Source organism: Dipodomys spectabilis, unplaced genomic scaffold, assembly GCF_019054845.1.
Source record: "Dipodomys spectabilis isolate Male_0828 unplaced genomic scaffold, ASM1905484v1 ptg000002l, whole genome shotgun sequence".
In the NCBI taxonomy this organism is placed as follows: Eukaryota; Metazoa; Chordata; class Mammalia; order Rodentia; family Heteromyidae; genus Dipodomys; species Dipodomys spectabilis.
In genome coordinates, this window is record NW_024870679.1 from 30,364,098 (window position 1) to 30,383,507 (window position 19,410).

The 19,410-nt window shown below is 33.7% G+C and overlaps 1 protein-coding gene across 1 annotated transcript in view; it reads right to left on the bottom strand.

The window, feature by feature from the left end:
• LOC122109216 (serine/threonine-protein kinase TNNI3K) overlaps positions 1–19,410 on the bottom strand; it is a 276,701-nt gene that overhangs the window by 199,491 nt on the left and 57,800 nt on the right. The window contains exon 6 of the mRNA XM_042681475.1: positions 2,064–2,162. Within this exon, the coding sequence (XP_042537409.1) occupies positions 2,064–2,162 (99 nt within the window). The remainder of the gene's footprint in view (positions 1–2,063; positions 2,163–19,410) is intronic.

The following is a 19,410-nucleotide window of genomic DNA, read 5'->3' on the forward strand; positions in this document are numbered from 1 at the left end:
TGGAGCATTAGGCACATTTATATATCGAGTACCATTCTCTTTGTCAGCATATTTTAGCAAATGACAATAGCTTCCATAAATTACTTATGTGCTTATATACAGAAAGTGAGTCCCTTATCATAAAAGGGCCATCCACATTTTAGCATAATTTTATGACTGTGACTATATTTTCAGGGAAAGTAAACAAATTTAGCTCACTACCCAGCATGCATAGAGGCTCTTTATCTTTCTGCTGGGTTACAAGGTTAATCACCAAAGAAGATGACTTTACAAACAGCATGGTTTGGATATATTTTGTCCATGCTGAAGTCAGAAAAGTATGGACTTTTTCCATTACCTGGGCTTTTGGATCCTGCACTTTCCAACCCACTTTCAGTGACTGGCTCTCCAGTGCACTTTAGTGCACTTTGAGCAGCACATAAATGAAATGAGCAATCTCTTCTAGCTGTAGGTCACGCTTTACAGGTCTGAGAGTGCCCCAGCATATGCCAGCTAGCAGAGGAATAAAGTCACAACAACTAGAGCAGCTCAAGGACACAAGAAAATTTTAGTTTTCAACTTGGAACCCTCAGGCAGTGCTGTGGTATAACCTCCAGGATGTTAAACATGTCTAATTCTATCAAGTGCACCTCGGGAGAAAGCAAAGTAGAATGAAAACAATATGTCCAAAGCAACAGTTGTGTTTGGTTATTTAATCATATTCACATTTCTGTTTTGTTTTTAGTTTCTCAAGAATAGCTAAATGGCAGTGTTTGAAGATGGCAGATACAAAGTTAGTCTTTCTGTGTGTTAGGATGTAAAGTAGTGGAATTTGTAGTTAAGAGTATATTCTCCTGAATTATGACTGTGTATTCAGAAAAATACAGTTGCCTAGATTTGTACTATTTTCACTGGGTGAAAAGAAATTATAGAAGAGATGTTTTGCACAAATGTATAAATATCTTTGGGGATTCCACAGACCTGAGTACATACTCCTTTACTTCTTCCTATTAGTCTTCTGACCTGACTTGCCTGAGTTTTATATGAATCACTGGTAAGAAGGAGAAAATAATAGCCAATTTTAGAGTTTTCAAAATAAGTAAATAAATAAAAATAATATCCCCTTTGTTTTCTTAGCTTTTTACAAGTTACCTGGATTCCTTATATCTCCATTACTTTAGCCCTGGTTTCTATTGTTTTATTCAACACTTACTCTAATTTATTCTCTCTCTGCTAAGGATCCTTGCTAATGTTCAGTCCTAATAGATTATCTATGATAATCACCCCACCTTGAAGTTCTTAATTTAAGCATAGTTGTGAGGTTTCTTGTAACATTTACAAGTTCCATCAATTTGACTATGTACATATTTCAAGCAACATTTTTTTTTGTCGGTTGTGGGGCCTGAACTCTGGGTCTGGGCACTGTCCCTCAGCTATTCAGCTCAAGGCTAGCACTCTACCACTTTAGCCACAGTGCCACTTGTAGCTTTTTTTGCTTATGTGGTGCTGAGGAATGGAACTCAGGGTCTCATGCATGTAGGGCAAGCACTCTACCACTTCCCAGCCCTCAAGCAGCATTTTTAAGCTACCACATCCCTCAAGAATAGAAACAAATAAAATTTTTAAAAGACACCTTTGTCTAGAAAACTGTTGGAAAGGCCTTTATGATTTGTTTTGTTGTTATTATTATTTGCATAATCACAGTGACATATACTGACCATTTGTCATACAATTTATATTTCATTACCACCCCTGTAAGAAAGATCCTTTTAATAATTTTCCCTTGTTTAGATGGAGAAATGAAGGGTAGAAAGCTTCTATAATTTATACATGATCATAAAGCTAGGTGGGGATTTTCCAAATTCAAGCTGATTCCTGTGGCTGCACACGTATTAATGCAATCTATTGCCTCATTTGGGTACTTTACAGTAAAAATAAATAGCATGGCAGTTGTAGTGCTTATATGAATCTATAAACACCTCAAGGGGGAAGCTGTGAGAATAGACACTAATCAAAGAATATGACAAAAGTCTGGTGCACTTAAGCAGTCTCTGAGACTTTGGAGGTCCCACTGTCAGACTTACCTGCTCATGCCCATGGTAAGCTGCGATGTGCAATGGAGTGAAAAAAACTGCATCTTGAACATTGACATTTGCTCCATGTTGCAGTAACACATCAGCAGCCTGGACAAGAAAAAAAAGGGGGAATTCCACTAGAGATTTTGCTTGGGACATCTGCAATCAAAATTCACTTTACAAACAATGCACAATACTTGATCAGGAATCCTATCTTGAAATAAAACTTTCTTGCACCTCCCTTCCCCAAATTCCCAGTGTCTTTGCATTTGCAAATTGATTGGTATTCAGCTAACCCTTTCCCAGTACTCTCTTTAATAAATCCAATTACAGAGTCAAACTGCACCCAGTTTCCTATTCCTGTAAGGCTTTGCTCACATTATTTCCTCAGGGAGCAAGTGCCTTCTGTTCAATGTACAGATGTTGAAACTCCAGCTAAAACAGTACCTCCTCTAAGATTTCCTTAATTCTCCTCCCTCCATTGCATCTGTTTAACTGAAATTAAATTTTCCTTCATTATAAATTTCATATATAATCTATTCATGCCTTTGAGAATATTTTATTCACATATATGCCTTATCCTTATTAAAAAATTAGATGTGTGTGTGTGTGTGTGTGGGTGTGTGCGCGCGCGCGTGCATGCTGGTCCTGGGACTTAAATTTAGGGCCTGGGCCCTTTCCCTGAGCATTTTTGCTCAAAGCTAGTGCTCTAACAGTTGAGCCATAGCATAGCTCCCATTCTGGCTTTTTGGTACTTTATTGGAAATAACAGTCTCAGGGTCTTTCTTGCCTGGTCTAGTTTTGAACTGTAATCCTCCAATCTCAGCCTCCTGAGTATCCAGGATTAGAAGCATGAGTCACTGGTACCTGGCTAAAAAACTAGATTTTAAGGACGAAGTACACATCATATTCACCTAATGTGGAAATAAATGAAGAAACAAGAAGTAAAAATCACTACAACTAACTTTCCAATTGTTTTCCTGGAAAATCACAGACAGAAGTTATGGGAATGGGAAATAAATGTCACATCTCTACATTTTCAAGTGGAAGACAAGGAAAACCAAAGGGATTGGTGAAATTTTCAAGGTTACAAGACCAGTATATTGCCGCCTGGTAATGCCACCTATCTCAACCTTTGTTTGATCCCCCATTATTCTAAATAGCGGATTCACTCAACCATGTATTCATTAAATAGGATACCTTGATAATATAATCACATTACTTGTTTATTTTCATGCTTTATTCAGTCACTAGGGTAGTATTAAAATGGATAATAATTGTCAGAGACAAAGGATAATCTAAAATTGTTGGTGAACCTCCAAATTGAACAGATATATTGACATCTATGCATTGTCATTACAATGTTTTACTTGCTAATGATCAATAGAATATATAATGTATACAGTGAGTTGTTTTCCTAATAAAAATTGAGGTATTCGGTTTCATGCTCAAATATAGAATAGTAGGTGCTACTCTCCAATTTTAGAAGTGAAATAACTGAGATTCAGGAGAATACATGTAGGTCTGTTTGATTTCAAAGTTTGTGTCCACGAGGCTTTTTGTATGAGAATGATCGCATTAACACTAACCTTTAAGTAAATGAACCACTGACCCAATCCTAGGTAGGAGAAGTCATCTGTGTGTGGCAGCTCTGTAGATTCAGCTTGGAAATGAATGCCAGAGTCATTTATATCAAATGTTTCTTATCTGAGACTTCATATGATTGGAAGTTGAGTCTTTGAAAAGAGGTCACTTACAAGGTGGATGGGGCTTTTAATATTTTTTATTGAAAATAAACTATAAAATGAAATAGCATGAAGTTTTATCATATGAAGAACTCCCAAATATTAGAGAATGGGTAAAATTTCTTAGTCATGGTTCCATAACTTAACATTCCTTCTAAAAGATAATGACTGATAGCCTTCAATAAACAGTCTAAAGCATTTTTCCCTTCTAAGTTTGCACTTCTCCAGTCACTCAGAAGGTCAGCCTTTTTGCTGAACATTCATTAATTGTGAAACTGTCAGAATGTAAGTTATAAAGAAACCATGTAGAGTCATTATTGAGCTGGGCTTTTTATAGATTATTTTAAAATTCAAGGAAATATTTAACCATTGAGAGTAATGTACATATGAATTATATGCTTTTACTTATATGAGTACAATGCATTTATTTGTTTTATGAGTTTTAAAGTCATTGTTGGAGAATATCTCTCAACATGATTATGATAACACCAAATATTAGGTTTATAAATATACCAGTTGTGTGGGATAAAAAATGCACTCATATGAATATTTAAATAACCTAGAAGTCAACTTTGTACCTTTTCTCCTACATGAACCCCCATGAAGTCACAAACTGAGACCATTTTATTTATGGCTGTGGTAGGCATTTGAAAATTGTTGAAATGCGAGATATTCTGAATGAAAATAAAAATTGAAAAATCTATTTATCACTAGATGAAAAGGAATTTAAATGTAAATGTCAGGAATTCTACAAAAAATAAATGAACATTTATTTCAAATTAGTCTTCAACAATTTCCAAGTGCTTGTACCATACCAGGAATTTATGACAAGAATTTATATATATTATTTTAATAATAGAGTAATATTATATTGTTTCAAGGGGATTTTTTTTAAAGAAAATATATATGTATTAACAAACCAGAACAAAGTTGTCAGTAAACTGGAAATAAGATTTGCAACATTAAAGACATCTTAATAGTATTTTAATACTTAAGATCATAAGCTGCATCTTATTTAGACTCAAAATCAACAGATGTATCATTATTACTAAAGAACCAGAATTTAAATATGCCTATTACTCTAGGAAAATATTTTAATGTATTTCCTATTAAACAGTTGTTCTTTGGACACAGAAAATGGATCAGAACTCTTTACTTGGATAGTAGAACCATTACTATGTGAATTAACCTTTACAGTTCTTTTTATTCACCAGTTGACTTCTAACAAGATCCCTTATATTTCCAGGTTTTGAGACAAATGCTTATTTGCACATTCTGCTGTTTCTTCTTGAAATGTCTTTTTTTTTTCTTTTTCTTCCTGCTACATAATCCCAAAGACAAAATTTAGTTTTTATGTTACTGTGAAAACTTTCTGCAAATGTTTCCTTATATGCATCATTTCTTTCTATAGACATCAATACAAATCATCTTCACAACATAATCCATTAATTGTCACTATATATCAAATATTATCATATACCAGATTTCTTCACACTCTGAGGTTATATCAAATAAGTTTTTAAAAATTTAAGTAAAAAGACTTCTCCTGAGGAACTTGTATTTAATCCTTCTAACTCAATATTTATACTTAATAGATTTTGAAAAATATCTACATTTTGATACAAAATTTTCTTTATTCAAGTGATATTTATTCCTATTATTTCTTTAAATTCATGATAAACCAGATCATTTGATATATTAGAGACCTGATCATTTGATATCTTGGAGATGCCAAATGTAATGTCTATTTGAACAAATACCATCACTGTTTGTATTTCTTAAATGTTTGTCCCACATTATGAGTGTAACTTACATGATTTTGTCCTAGTTAGCTTCTTCCCTTTTCTTGATCTCTTGGAACTCATTAGGCTGGGGAAAAAAATCACATGAAGACAAAGCAAATTTCCTACAGAAGAAAAAGTAGAAAGAGAGAAATTCTAGATGAAAAAATGAAAAAGCAATCAATCTCAGTCAGTTGAAATTTCCCAAATCAAATATTGTGTCTTACACTTAGTAGACCTTAAGTCAATAGCTACACTTTGATATTAAATTTTCTTTACTGAAGTGGCATTTCATTTGCTATTATTTCCTTGTGTCTTCTTCAAATTCATGTTGCACCAATGTTTTCCTCGTTCATTTAAAGTCAATTTATTTTTTTTTGCTAGGCTGTATTTAATCTTTGTTGTTGAGATAGAAGGAGAGCAAAACAATGAGATTTTACTGGGATAACAATCATTTACATTTAATGGAAAAATCTATGTTAGTAAAGTTGTAATGAAAAACTGTTGTCTCATTATTTCAAAGTGATCTTAAAGACAGTGATATCAAAGCTAATTTTGATTAGATATTTTCCAGTTCTATCAATCACAACATTTCAAATGTTGGCCCTTCAAAGTATTGCCTTATTTCTTCAATTTCGCAGAATGTTTTCTTTTAAGATATGTTTACATTTTTGTCCACATTTTTCCAACCTTTGATTAACTGCTCAGATCACTACCATTTGATTTCAGACCTTGCCATTCTGGGGAAAATTCCATGAAAATGACATCAAATGTTACCTCACTGTAGTGAATAGGTTTGGAGTAAATTCTTGTAATTTTGAGTTCAGTCACTGTACAATTTCTATTTCTTTTACTCCTTCTATTTTCTCAGTGAGGTTGATCAGATAGATACCTTTAATATACAGTCACCTCCTGCTATTTCTTTTTTTTTTCCGTTGAGGGGCTTGAACTCTGGGCTTGGGTGCTCTCCCTGTGCTCTTCAGCTCAAGGTGAGCACTCTACCACTTGAGCCACAGTGCCATTTCTGGTTTTCTAATGGTTTATTGGAGATAAAAGTCCCACAGACTTTCCTGCCCAGGCTGGTTTTGAACCGTGATCCTCAGATTTCAGCCTCTTATGTAGCTAGGATTACAGGCCTGAGCCACTGGCGCCCGGCTTGCTATATCCTTTTCTGCAGAATAGCTGGGTATCATGTTCTTGACTTGGCCCCAAGAACTGAGCAAAAGTAATGATTGCTTCTCAGCTACAGCAGTAAGATCTTCCCTCAGGAAACCTATTTGATTTACTCCTTAATACCCAATAAAATCTTTGACCACAAGTTCCTCTCTATCTTTCATTCCCTACTCTCTAGATGCACACTTGTGTCCTGGACAGCATTGTGCCGCCTATTGGATCTGTAAGTTATGCTATTCTCACTCTTTATCAGTAATAAACTGCTTCTGCTATTTCATGTATTTTATTGATTTGCCTCCACTGTTTCATCAGAATGGTGCATAAGATATGAATTGTTTTCCATCCCAGAGTGGCTATCTTGCTACAAAACAAGTGGACATAGGTTAGGTAGCAGACACGGGGCTCTATCTATCTAAATGTAAACACACATTCTGAAATCTCTGGGCCCTGATGAGGACACAGAGTTTGTAGTTATCCTCATGAGGTGAGTATCTATTAACAAAATGCGCTGAGGCAGGAGTAGTGCCTTGGGGGTAGAAAATGAAAAATATTAAGATGGGCTGGGCAATGGCTCACGCCCATAATCCTAGCTACTCAGGAGGCTGATACCTGAGGATCAGAGTTCAAAGCCAGCCCGGGCAGGAAACTCTGTGAGACTCTCATATCAAATTAACCACCAGAAAAGCAGAAGTGGCATTGTGACTCAATTGGCAGAGAGCTAGCCTTGAGCTGAAGAGCTGAGGGACAGTGCCCAGGCACAGAGGTCAAGCCCCACGACTGACCCCCCCCCAAAAAAAAAAAATCTAAGATGGCAGAAGCATGGTGTCAACAGATAAGAAGACCAGGAATGGGAAAGATTAAGAAGAGTTGTCAACAAATGATGATCTCAAAACAAAGCCGAAACAGAGAGAAACTCATGAAGAATTTACATCATCTATGGTTTTTGTGTCTTCAATTAATCATTGCAATAGGTGGTTTCTTCCAATCCTCCTTGGAGAGTTCATGGTGCTTTTTATTCAACACCACAGGCTGGGTCTATTGGGAACAATTAGTCAGTCAAGCTTTGTTCATCTCAAGTTTTCAAACCAAAGAACACAGAGCTGTGTCAATTATATCTACCAAATAATTGTTTTCATTTTTCTTCATATTCAAGTCTTATTTTATTTTGAAAGCATTTTAGATTATAGCATTTGCTTTAGAGTTACTAAGCTCCTCATTTTACTTTATAGAAAATATAATCATATATGTGAATAAATTATTATAATATGTAACATATGATTATAAAATATAGTCATATATAATATTTGAGATCCATTACAAATATTAAGTGAGAACCATAGCAAACAGTTTGTTTATCACTTTGCCTGTATATCCTTGGTAATGGCATTTTTTTTTAAACTGACATAGCTCTAATTCAGTATTTCAGTACAAAATGTATTAGAAATAGTATCTTGCTTAGTGCCAGTGGCTCATGCCTATAATCCTAGCTACTCATGAGGCTGATATCTGAGGATAGCCTTTCTAAGCCAGCCTGAGCAGGAAAGTCCCTCACACTTCTCTCCATAAACCACTCAGGAAACGAGAAGTGGCGCCATGGCTCAAGTGGTAGGGTGGTAGCCTTGAGCTGAAGAGCTCAGGGACAGCGGCCAGGCCCAGAGTTCAATCTCCACGACTGACAAACAATAAATAAAAAATGAATAATAAATAAATAAATAAGTCCTCTTATATTGTCTTTATTTTATTATCTCAGGTTATAATTAAATTTTGTGTTTATGCTACTCAGAAAATTGCTTAGATAATTCTACAGATAATATTACCAAAAATTAAAAATAAAAGAGAAGCTCCATAATATTAAATTGTAGAAATAAAGCTTAAAGGCATATTTATGTGTGTATATCTCTCTGTATCTATATTTTGAACATTTAATTGATCATGTATCTTTAGTTTCATTTCTCAGGAGATGATTAAAATACAAGGAAAAAAGCTAATGGATGAAGAATGAAAGGGGGTACGAGGAAGGCATGGTTGAAGATTCAAGTGCTATTATTATAGATATAGTGCTTAAAACTATTAAATAATGCAAATACAGTAAGATGTGATGCTTGGGGTTACAAAATGGGAAGGGGAAGAACCATAAAATGAAAGATAAGAAATGGCTAAGAGGAAAGATGAAATGACAGGTTGCCTACACAGATAATACATGAAATAGAAATTCTTAAGCAGAGTGGTAATATTTTCTGTGCCTTTCCCCATCATGTCTTTATGTGAAGGTTTTATTTTAAAAATCTCTGGCTGAAAACATATGCATTCAGTGTTGACTATTATAAACACATAATGTTCTATGCATTTCAAAATCCCCATCTTTATTCGTTAGATTTATTTGTATCACTTGACTCGGGCTCCCACATTTTTCACTGCACTATAATTGTTGGGATTTGAAAATTGAAACACAAGAGATACTCCTTCCCAAAGACATTCTTCTTCTAGGAGGAGTTCAAGAGTACCTGACAACCAGTTATCTCATGACTTTCCTTCCACAGTTAAATCACCTGCTTGCCTATTTTCTGGAAAGTACTTTTAGTGCTCAAAAAAGAGTAGTTTTAGCATTTGTACTAAAGAGTTTTGAAAAATAAAAAAGATGAAAACCAAACAAACAACTATTTACTTCCACTTGAAAAATCAGCTTCCAAATTACATTCTGAAGGTGAGCTATAGTCAAACAATAGGACATAATAAAGAACACATAAAGATTTTGTAGCTTAGACAAGTCTAAGAAATAAGAATCCTTCAAAGAAATTATATCAATGATAAGTGAATTTCCAGCATTGGAATTTTAAAACAAACTATAGGAGACAACATGAACAATGAAGTCATAGGCTCAGGCTTTAGTTTTGTTAGACACACATGTTTGGAATATTTAGTGCTTGCTTTCTTAGAGTTTCTTCATTAATTAAAGCTAGAGAATTGATTATTTCATAAACTATAAGACACTACCTTAATTCTTTGTAGGACGAGACATAGGTAATCAATTATACCATTTGAGCCCTATTTTTAACAATAAAATTGAAAAGATGGGCTTTCAAATATATTTTGAAAAACATAACACAATATAATTGGCATGTCCACAATTGTAAAACATGCTTAAACTATGAAATACTGTTCTTTGATAGGTATAAAATCATTTCTAGATCATTCTCTACTAGGAAAATAAATTTATTAGAAAGAAGAGCTTAATTTAGTAAAAAAACAAAAGCTAATATTAATACAAAAACAGTTGGCATAATAGTGGTACATGTATTAACTATTCCATTTATGTTAAGAAAAATATGGGGTCAATATAATGACAAAAAAAGCACAGTATGAACTTACACAAGAAATTAGAGCTTCAGAAACAAGATATAACTGTGGGTGAAACTCAATCCCGGTCTTTCAAATCCCAGGCTCTGCTAGAAAATGGTAGAATTTGCATACAAACAAACCTTGGCAGACTTGTTCTGGAGCTCTCATGCCCAGTCACTCTTCTATATTAAATTATTCTAGTGAAAAATCTCTGTTTGTAGTCTGGGCGATGTTGATTCATACCTGCAGTCCTAGTCATGCAGAAGGCTTTGATCTGAAGGATCAGGGTTCAAAGCTATCCTGGGAAGAAAAGTCCACTAGACTCCATTTCCAAATAATTAGCAAAAGCCTGGCTAGTGATGTGACTCAAGTGGTAGAATACTAATCCAGAAAATGAAACCGCTCAGAGCATTGCCTTGAGTTCATAACCCAATACTGTAAAAAACAAAAACAAAACAAAGAAAAATATTGTTGTAGAGTCCAAGCTTCTAAAACTTTGCTCTGATCACTTCAGAACTCGGCATTGAGTACTGTGATGGAATTGGGCTAGGTAACAATTGGAGGTAGTATACAAACGTTGTTTAAATTCCTTGCTTCCTACATGACCACCAAGGTACCACAAGGACCCTAGACACCCAGAGAAAGGTACAAGAACTCACTCCTCTGAAGAAGGAAGTTGCTACTAATTGAAAAATAGAATTGACATCATAACTACTTTCTATATCCTTCTTGCTCCTAAGAGAAAACAGGGGCAAAAGGACTATAGTATCATGATGTTCCCTTCTAGTGTGTGGAAGGGGAATGCTTCTCATCTAGACAGCATAATATTTTCATAAAACTATATGTATATATATGCCATACATATTGTATATAACTATAATCATACATTATATAACTATAAACAGTATATAGTTTATATATTTTATAATAATAAGCCATATACACAGTTTATATACATAAAACTATAAAATATATCTGCTTAAAGTGGAATGTCATGGGCAGCCCAGAAAGATAAGTAGGTCCTTTAAGTAAGGACACAATGTTTGTTTTAATGAAAAAGTGTGATAAATTTATGGAACATCATGTCATAATACTAGAATTTTTTAAAATTCTTTCTAAGTGAAGCCAGATGCTTTGTACTGAATGGATAAGACCACATGGCACCATGAATAGCTCTGTTTAAGGAACAGAGGATCAAACGTCTCCCAACAGTTACTTGAATGAGTATGGAAGCAGTCAATGGTTGAGATGCTTTGAATGCATCTTGGTTAAACGGTCTAAGCCAGGAGATCCAAGTATACTACCTTAAAACAGGTAACCTACAAAAACTGCAAGATAATGAATAGTCTATGCATCACAGAGTTTTGGAATAACTTTTTGCATCAGTTTTTATTTATTTCCTTCTCTCTTCTCTTTTTCTTATCTATTTTTTTTGAGACACAGTCTTGCTATATAGTACTGTCTGACTGCAAATATCCTGCTTGCATATCTAGCAAAACATGATTAGTTCAGCAACAGGAGTTAAAATAATATTGTGATTCTCATTTTATGATTCAAGGCATCCAGATCTGAAGTGACTTTTACACTGAAAAAATTTCTTACTCAATTTAACAAATATATTTGAATACTTTGGAATTCTAAGCATTGTGTGAAGTTCTGGATATCAAAGTTGCTCAAAAGCAATATACCTAGATTAACAGACAAAGCAAAGCAAAGTAACTATTACTCTATTCATGAGTTTGATAGTGATAACTTATGGGCTACTATGACATAGAAAATAAGTTTTGAATTTTATCTGGAGCAAACAGAGAAAACTACAGGGAAAATGCAAAGATGCATTCGTATGGACTTGAAACAATTTTCTAAGCAAACAGATTTGATTTTCCATTACTACCTACAACTGAGCATATTCTTACCAAATTCCATCATTTCTTGCAATATATTTTTGTCTCTGCTCAATCATTTTAGACAGCTAGAGATGGTTCTAATTGTTCATACAAGTGGTATGGTTTAGATATTTCCCCAATAATTCATGAATTAAAAGGTTATTCCTCCAAATCTGAGGTAGGGTGTTTGGGATAAAAAATAAATAAATTAAGGTGAAGCCAAGAGGGTGGAGTTCCTATAATAGCCTTAGTGGCTTTCGAGGAAGAGGAAGAGATTCTTTGTTTTACTGGGCACTGCCCTCTACTATGTGATAAAAGCTCTCACCAGATGTTAGCATCTTATATTGGACTTCTGTGTTGTGTTGTGTTGTGTTGTGTGTGTGTGTGTGTGTGTGTGTGTGTGTGTGTGTGTGTGTGTGTGTGCGTGCTAATCCTCTGAAGACCACAGTTCAAAGCCAGCCTAGGCAGGAAAGTCTATGAGACTCTTATCTCCAATAAACCACCAGAAAACTGGTAGTGGCACTGTGCCTCAAGTGGTATAGTACTAGCCTTGAGCGCAGAGCTAAGGGACAGTGCCCAGACCCAGAGTTCAAGCCCCATAAAGAAAAAAAATTGAGTATAATTGAAATTTTGGTAAACATTAAGTAGCCTAATGCCATGTACTTAAGTGGAGAGGAGATAGAAATATTCTTTAAAATAGAGTGGATGAGATTAACAATATATTATGTTATAGAGGAAACACTAGTAAAGTTGAAAACACAGCAAAAATACTTTGTAAAATGGAGAAGAAAGAATTTTAAAAATTAAGAGTATAATTAAAACTTTGGTCAATGCTAGATATCCTAATGATATGCATATAATTGGAGAGGAGACAGAAATATTATAAAAAATAAGGTTGAAAATGTTCAAATTTAATGAATATGAGAAAAAGGAATCTACATGTCATTAATATATCATCCTTAAATTGCTTATAAACAAACTTAAAAGTTGTTAAGATAAAAATGCACATTGTGTCTTCAAGGGCAACAATAATGCAGAGAGAAAAATTCCTGTTAAAAATAATGCAAATAATAAGATGATGGAATAATAGTTTTAAAGCACAAAAAAGTAAAAGAATTCACTATTTTAAACGATCTATCTAGTGAAATAGCTTCTAGAGGAAATAACGTTTCAAATATTATTCTGATTAAAAGTATTAAGCAAATAACAAAAAATAAGATTTATAACTGACAAATGTGCACACAAAAGATGAAAAGAAGCTGAATTCATTGATAATTAGGAAAATATAAATTAAAATTATAAATGCCACTGGGTGCCAATTAGACTTGTAAAAATCAAAATTGAGTATATCAAATATTGATAAAGAAATGGAAAAAATTTTAACTTTCATATACTGTTGATGGGAATGTAAAAGTATATTCATTTTGTAAACAACAAATAAGCCATATAAATTGTCCAGTGATTCTATTTTTATATATTTGCTCAAGAGAAATAAACATACTATTTCACAAAGGGTTTATTACAACATTATTTGTAATTACTAAATCCTAAAATCCATACATCCATCAAGAAATGGTAGGTGAGCATGCAATTTCTGGAATACTGTGTTCAGACTAGACATTCCCTTGATTATTTATTATGTTAAATTTTCTTCTTGACATTTAAAATCTTTTACCTGTATTCCCTAGCCTACATATACATACATACAAATATACATACATACATACATACATACATACATATATACATACATACATACGTGGTCTTCTGTGTCCATTATGAAGTGACTAAAACCAGACACCTGGGACTATTGTACCTCTATCATCTGCTCCATCAAACAGCACCACATTAATTTCATTTACCCTGTAAATATTTTGTAACCTGTTCTTTTCATAAGTACTACTGTACCTCATCTCTAGGAAGACATTATGCAAACTTATTTCCTAACCAGCTTCCTTCATAGATTCTTCCTATTCAGTTTTCAATATCATAATCAGAATTGCTTTCTTAGAATGGAAGTCCAATCACATCACCATTTCTCAATGTTTTCTCATTGCCAATGGAAAGAGAAATTCTTAGCTCACTTTATCTTCTAACAGAAAAGATAAATGAGACAGACTTTTCGCTTGTCTAAATGGATGCTATTAAAAAGCAGATTTTAAGAAAATTTGGCAAAGGATCAGGAAAAAATAATAGAGGAGACCACAATAGGGTTATAGGAATTACAGAAATGATCCCTAATCTTGTTTTAAGATTTTCCTCCACACACTGTCCTCTGTAAGGAATTTTTAATCAAATTAGTAAAAGGGCCAAATGTTAGTCTTTTCTTTGCCTGATCCACCCATCGAAGTAGCAATGAAGGCAGAAATACATTACAGGATTACTTTGTAAAAGTTAGCTTAGAAATCATACTTAAATAGAAAATAGAATAATCAGGAACCAAACTCTTATTCTATTATCCTCTCTTTAAATAATTTAAATTCCTTTTTCTGTCATCATAATATGGATTGCAAATCTTCAAAGCTTCACTTGACATATTGAACACTGTCTTTGGGAAAGACTGCAAAGGCAAGATTACTTAGGAGATCTCCCCCACCCCTTTTCAATCTTTCCTTAACTCACTTGCAATTCCATGAACATACTCTATCATCAACTTTCATCTTGTACGAATGTATTGCTATGGACTAGAATGAGCCTTTGCACACACGTAGCATAGGAGACCACTGAAAGGCCAGAAGTCCCACATTCCTACCTGCCTCTCTAGAAGGTCCCTTATGATTGACGGTGAGTTATTTTATTTTAATAATTTCTAGGAGAGAATATCCACAATTGTTTAATATTTATGCTTCCTTGACTCGAGGGTCATAAGCTTTATAACTTTTAAAAATAAATGATTAAATAAATGAATATATTCAAATTAAATACCTTTATATTTAATTGTCAGTGTAAGTATAATAATCAGATACCCCCAGAAAAAATTTCATCATCTTAAAAGAATAGAAGACAGGGCTGGGAAGGTGGCTCAGTGGTAGAGTGCTTGCCTTGCATGCCTGAAGCCCTGGGTTCGATTCCTCAGCACCACATAAGCAAAAAGAAAAAAGCCGGAAGTGGCGCTGTGGCTCAAGTGGTAGAGTGCTAGCCTTGAGCTGAAGAGCTGAGGGACAGCGCCCAGGCCCAGAGTTCAGGCCCCACAACCGGACCCAAAAAAAAAAAAAAAAAAAAAGAATAGAAGAGCAAAGGACATAGATTCTAGATATATTCAATATTAAATAGAAATCACAAAGCTTACCAAAGCTGTTTATTTTAAATAATTGGGAGAGTATACTACAAAGATTATAATATAAATACAAATATACACAAGGACTATAATACAAATACTATTATCATTACTCATTAAGATAAAAGTCCTTGAGGGTTGAAAATTCTTTCACAACAGACACTTTCATAAAACTTATGGTGTTAGTCATTTAGAAAATATCTTTATAAAATACAAAAGAAATTTTATGTGAAAGAAGCTCAGCATTCAGAGAAGTGGCTCAAAGAGATTAAGATTTCATTTTCAGACTTGTGGCAAGATTCACTCTCATTTACTTAATGAAGTGTCCTTAACAACTGGGAAACCTTAATTCTTGTCCAGATAACAATGCCTAATTATACTAAAAATAATTTTCTATTCTTGATTTTCTTATAAAAAGTGCCCTGGGAGTTTATTTTGGAATAAAGGACATACATCTTTATGGACATACATTCTCTTATGTTAATACAAATTTCTATTTTCATTGTAAAAATAAGGACTCTAACATCTCTAATCCTAGTTCACTACAACCAAGGAAACTTATAATTGGACTAATGACTTCACTCAATAAGGAGGAAACTAATTAAGCAATAATAATTTTTTAACAGCTCCACTGCATATGACAGATTTTTTCCCCTGACAGAAGCCTACAAGATCTGAATTAATTTGTCTGTTAAGAAAAAGGAAAACTTATTAGTATAACTCATTCTAACTCCTAAATTACTCCACATTTGTAAAAGAAGACTAATGATTAAAAGTTATATTTTCAAATGTGAAACAGCTCTAAATTTATCATGGAGAATAGTTTGAAGGCAATGATTCTTACACCTGGAGATTAACTAAAAAACTAAAAGTGAATGTATCCAGCAATAACCTGATCTACAATTTGATATCCCTACTCTAGGAAAAAAAATAATGTTTTATTGGGTACCAAGTGACTGAGTGTTGTCTCCAATTTAGCCCTGTTTTGTCTGTTAAGTTGTGAGAAGAAAGTACAGTGGGGTAGTGAAGGTTTTTGCACTTGGCTATTCTCAATGTAAGCGATGTCCCTTCACTGAAGCCAAAGCATTACGTCACATAGTTCAAGTAGGAGGCATGCAAGTCCTTATAGGTCAGACAGGAAGGAGTTGATTTCCCATGATGCTATATGCAGTTAACTTCTTATAAGCAAGTTGGAATCAGTACAATAACAGTCCTGTGAGAATTCATTTAACTAGTCCCCAAATGACTTGTGCTCCTTTGGCAAAGAAAAGATAAATCTTTATACGACACTGGCATTTGTAGCTGGTAAGCATTATTAACAGAATTCCTTTTTCTCTATTTTAGACTACCTGATTTCCAAAGATCAGCCAAAATTCTTTGCAAAAGTCTTCCCAAATCTGATAGAGCTAATTATGTTTGTTATTTTATTTTTGTTAGTGAAAGTGAATGAACTCTAAGTAGAAAGAAAGTAAAAGTTATCTTAAATTTCGTTGAAACAAAATGACTATAAGAGAAGACAAATTTAGAAACTACCAAGATTATAGTCAGATTATTTCACATGTGGGTTTTTTTCATTTTTGAAATTTGTAGCTACTGTAAATACATGTAACTCTAACATGCTAAAAAAATTGTCCTGCCTCAGTGAGCATCAGTTTATTCAAATCATCTGATTTCACATGTGTTTTTAAGTTATCAATTCATTCAAAAGAGGAAAGAAAAAAATCCTTAAAGTGATACTGATTTATTGAATGTTGTTTAAACAACAAATACTGCCCACACATTTGGAAACTTGCCTTTATTGAAAGAACACTATAAGTCCAAGACAAACAAACATGTGTATCTATGCTAAGTTAAAATAAGACATTGAACTATAATATGAATTTCTGATGAGTTATCGTTCTATTATTTTCTTTGGCAAATGAGCACTAAATCTGGGTTCTGATAATCTGAGATGATACTCAGGAGAATATAGGTAGGGTGATTTAAATTAAAGGTAATCCCTGGGCAAAAATGTAAGATCATATCCAAAATATAGGGCTGGAGAGATGGGCTCGAGTGGTACAGTACCTAGCAACAGAAGGTCCTGAGTTCAAACCTACTTTGACTGAAACAAAAAAATGTCCACCTTCCCCTGGGATTGGGTCCTGTGGAGTCTGTATCACAGACAACTTGGTCTCAGCTCAATCCTGCCTCCTCTTCATCCCTCATCAGTGTTGATTCTGAAGGCATGGGCCAATAAACATTCTTGTCTTTGAAGCCTACACAGGCTGACTTCCAGTGTGCTTTGCACCAGATTTCTGTGGTATTTTCAAATAACCAGAATCTGAAGGGATACCTGTTTGCAGCTTTCCTGGGAGTTAGTCAAGAATTTGATCTTTACTTCATTCATAAATATATTCCCACCTTCTTTACATTTTTTTTCACTTGTGACTCAGTAACCCATGTTTCCTTTAAACACTATAGACCCACAAGTATGACTACCATTTTGTCTACTTCCCTTTACTGTAATTTCTTTTTTGTAGCAAGGCTTGAATTGGGACCTCATATTTTCTCAGCTTACTTGCTCACAACTGGCCATCAGCACTTTAGCCATGCTTCTAGCTCAATTTCTTTTTTGCTGAATTACAAGTCTCATAATCTTTCCTGTCCTGGTTGTCTTCCAACTATGATCAGCTATCAGCCTCCTAAGTATCAAAGATTGTAGGTATGAGTCCAGACTGAAACTTTTGTTGCATTTCATTACTTAATTATTACAATTGCTGACTTTAACAGAGTAACACTGGCTGATATAAGAAATATACATACAAATTTGTGTCTCAGATCCAATGGAAGTAATATTGTTTTTTCAATTATTAATAAGTAATCAAGTTGGTGTGGTAACCCTTCTCTATAGTCATTTTGAAAGTATCTGCTCTTTTCAGGGTTTCTTTGAAAGTTGTCTTCCTTCCAGTATATCGAAAACAGATATTCAGAATTTTTTAAAAGATTTTATTTGGAAATGGTACATTTTTCTCTCATTGTTTTCTTTTCAGACACTAAACTGTGAGACATATAAATATTTCTCTTTTTTACTATAACTATACATGCTTAGATAATGCTTTAATTTATTATTCTTGAAAATGACAGATTCTATTTATTAATACTTATAAAGCTAATAAAGCTAAGGAGGAATTCAACAGTATAAGAGAAATTAAAAATGGAAGAAATATATGAAATTATGTTATACAGTTACCTAGAAAATGTAGTAAAATTTTGAAATGAAAAAGAGAAATGAAACTTTAATTGCCATTTGTTTCTGCTTTAGCTCAATAGACTTAGAGCAATATGGGCAAATAATTCCACTTTCGGTTAATATCCAGAATAGGCATTGGCTTCCTACTCCAGCGTTACCACTCCACACCCCCTTAAGTTCAGCCTCAAAGTCCAGCCATATAAATCTACTTGTTTTATGTTTTCCTTGTTTATGTTCTACTTGTTATATCCATCAGTGCCATCATACTTCTTGCTACTGTGAATTTGTGTATACTGTTTCCTTTGTGTTGAATGCATGTATGCCCAATAGGTGGATTTTGATTTATATTTCATTTACAAAATATGCATAACAATACCACCAATCTTATAAAGTTACTTGGAGAAAATAAGAAAGCAATCAATGTGAAGTGCTTTGAAAATGCCAGGCATATAACAACACTCAATAAAGGTCCTTTTCAAAGGTAGGTGGCTTAGTCTGTGTTACAGTTTGCTTCAGAATTGTTTAGCCAATAATATAATCCCAGTGTGGAATATATTCTATCAATAAATTATTTTAAGATTCTGGTAGCCTACCTCTTTTGTAAGGTAAATTTGAAAAACATTGGGACTATGAAAACAGTATAATGGCATAATGAATTAAATGGGATTACACTCATATAACAATTTATCCACTAAATTATAATAAATAACATTTTATTGTAATTATTAAAAATAAATTATCTGCTAAAATGAACCTCAACATTTTTGCATAAAGATATAAAAGCTAGTTACCATAAACAGCTAAATAGATAAGACCAATCAGCACACCTCAGATAAGACAGAGCTCCATTTACAGTGACAGGTAATTTGACATATTTCATGAAATCAATGATTCATGAAGTTTTTGATTTCTGTATTTTCTCC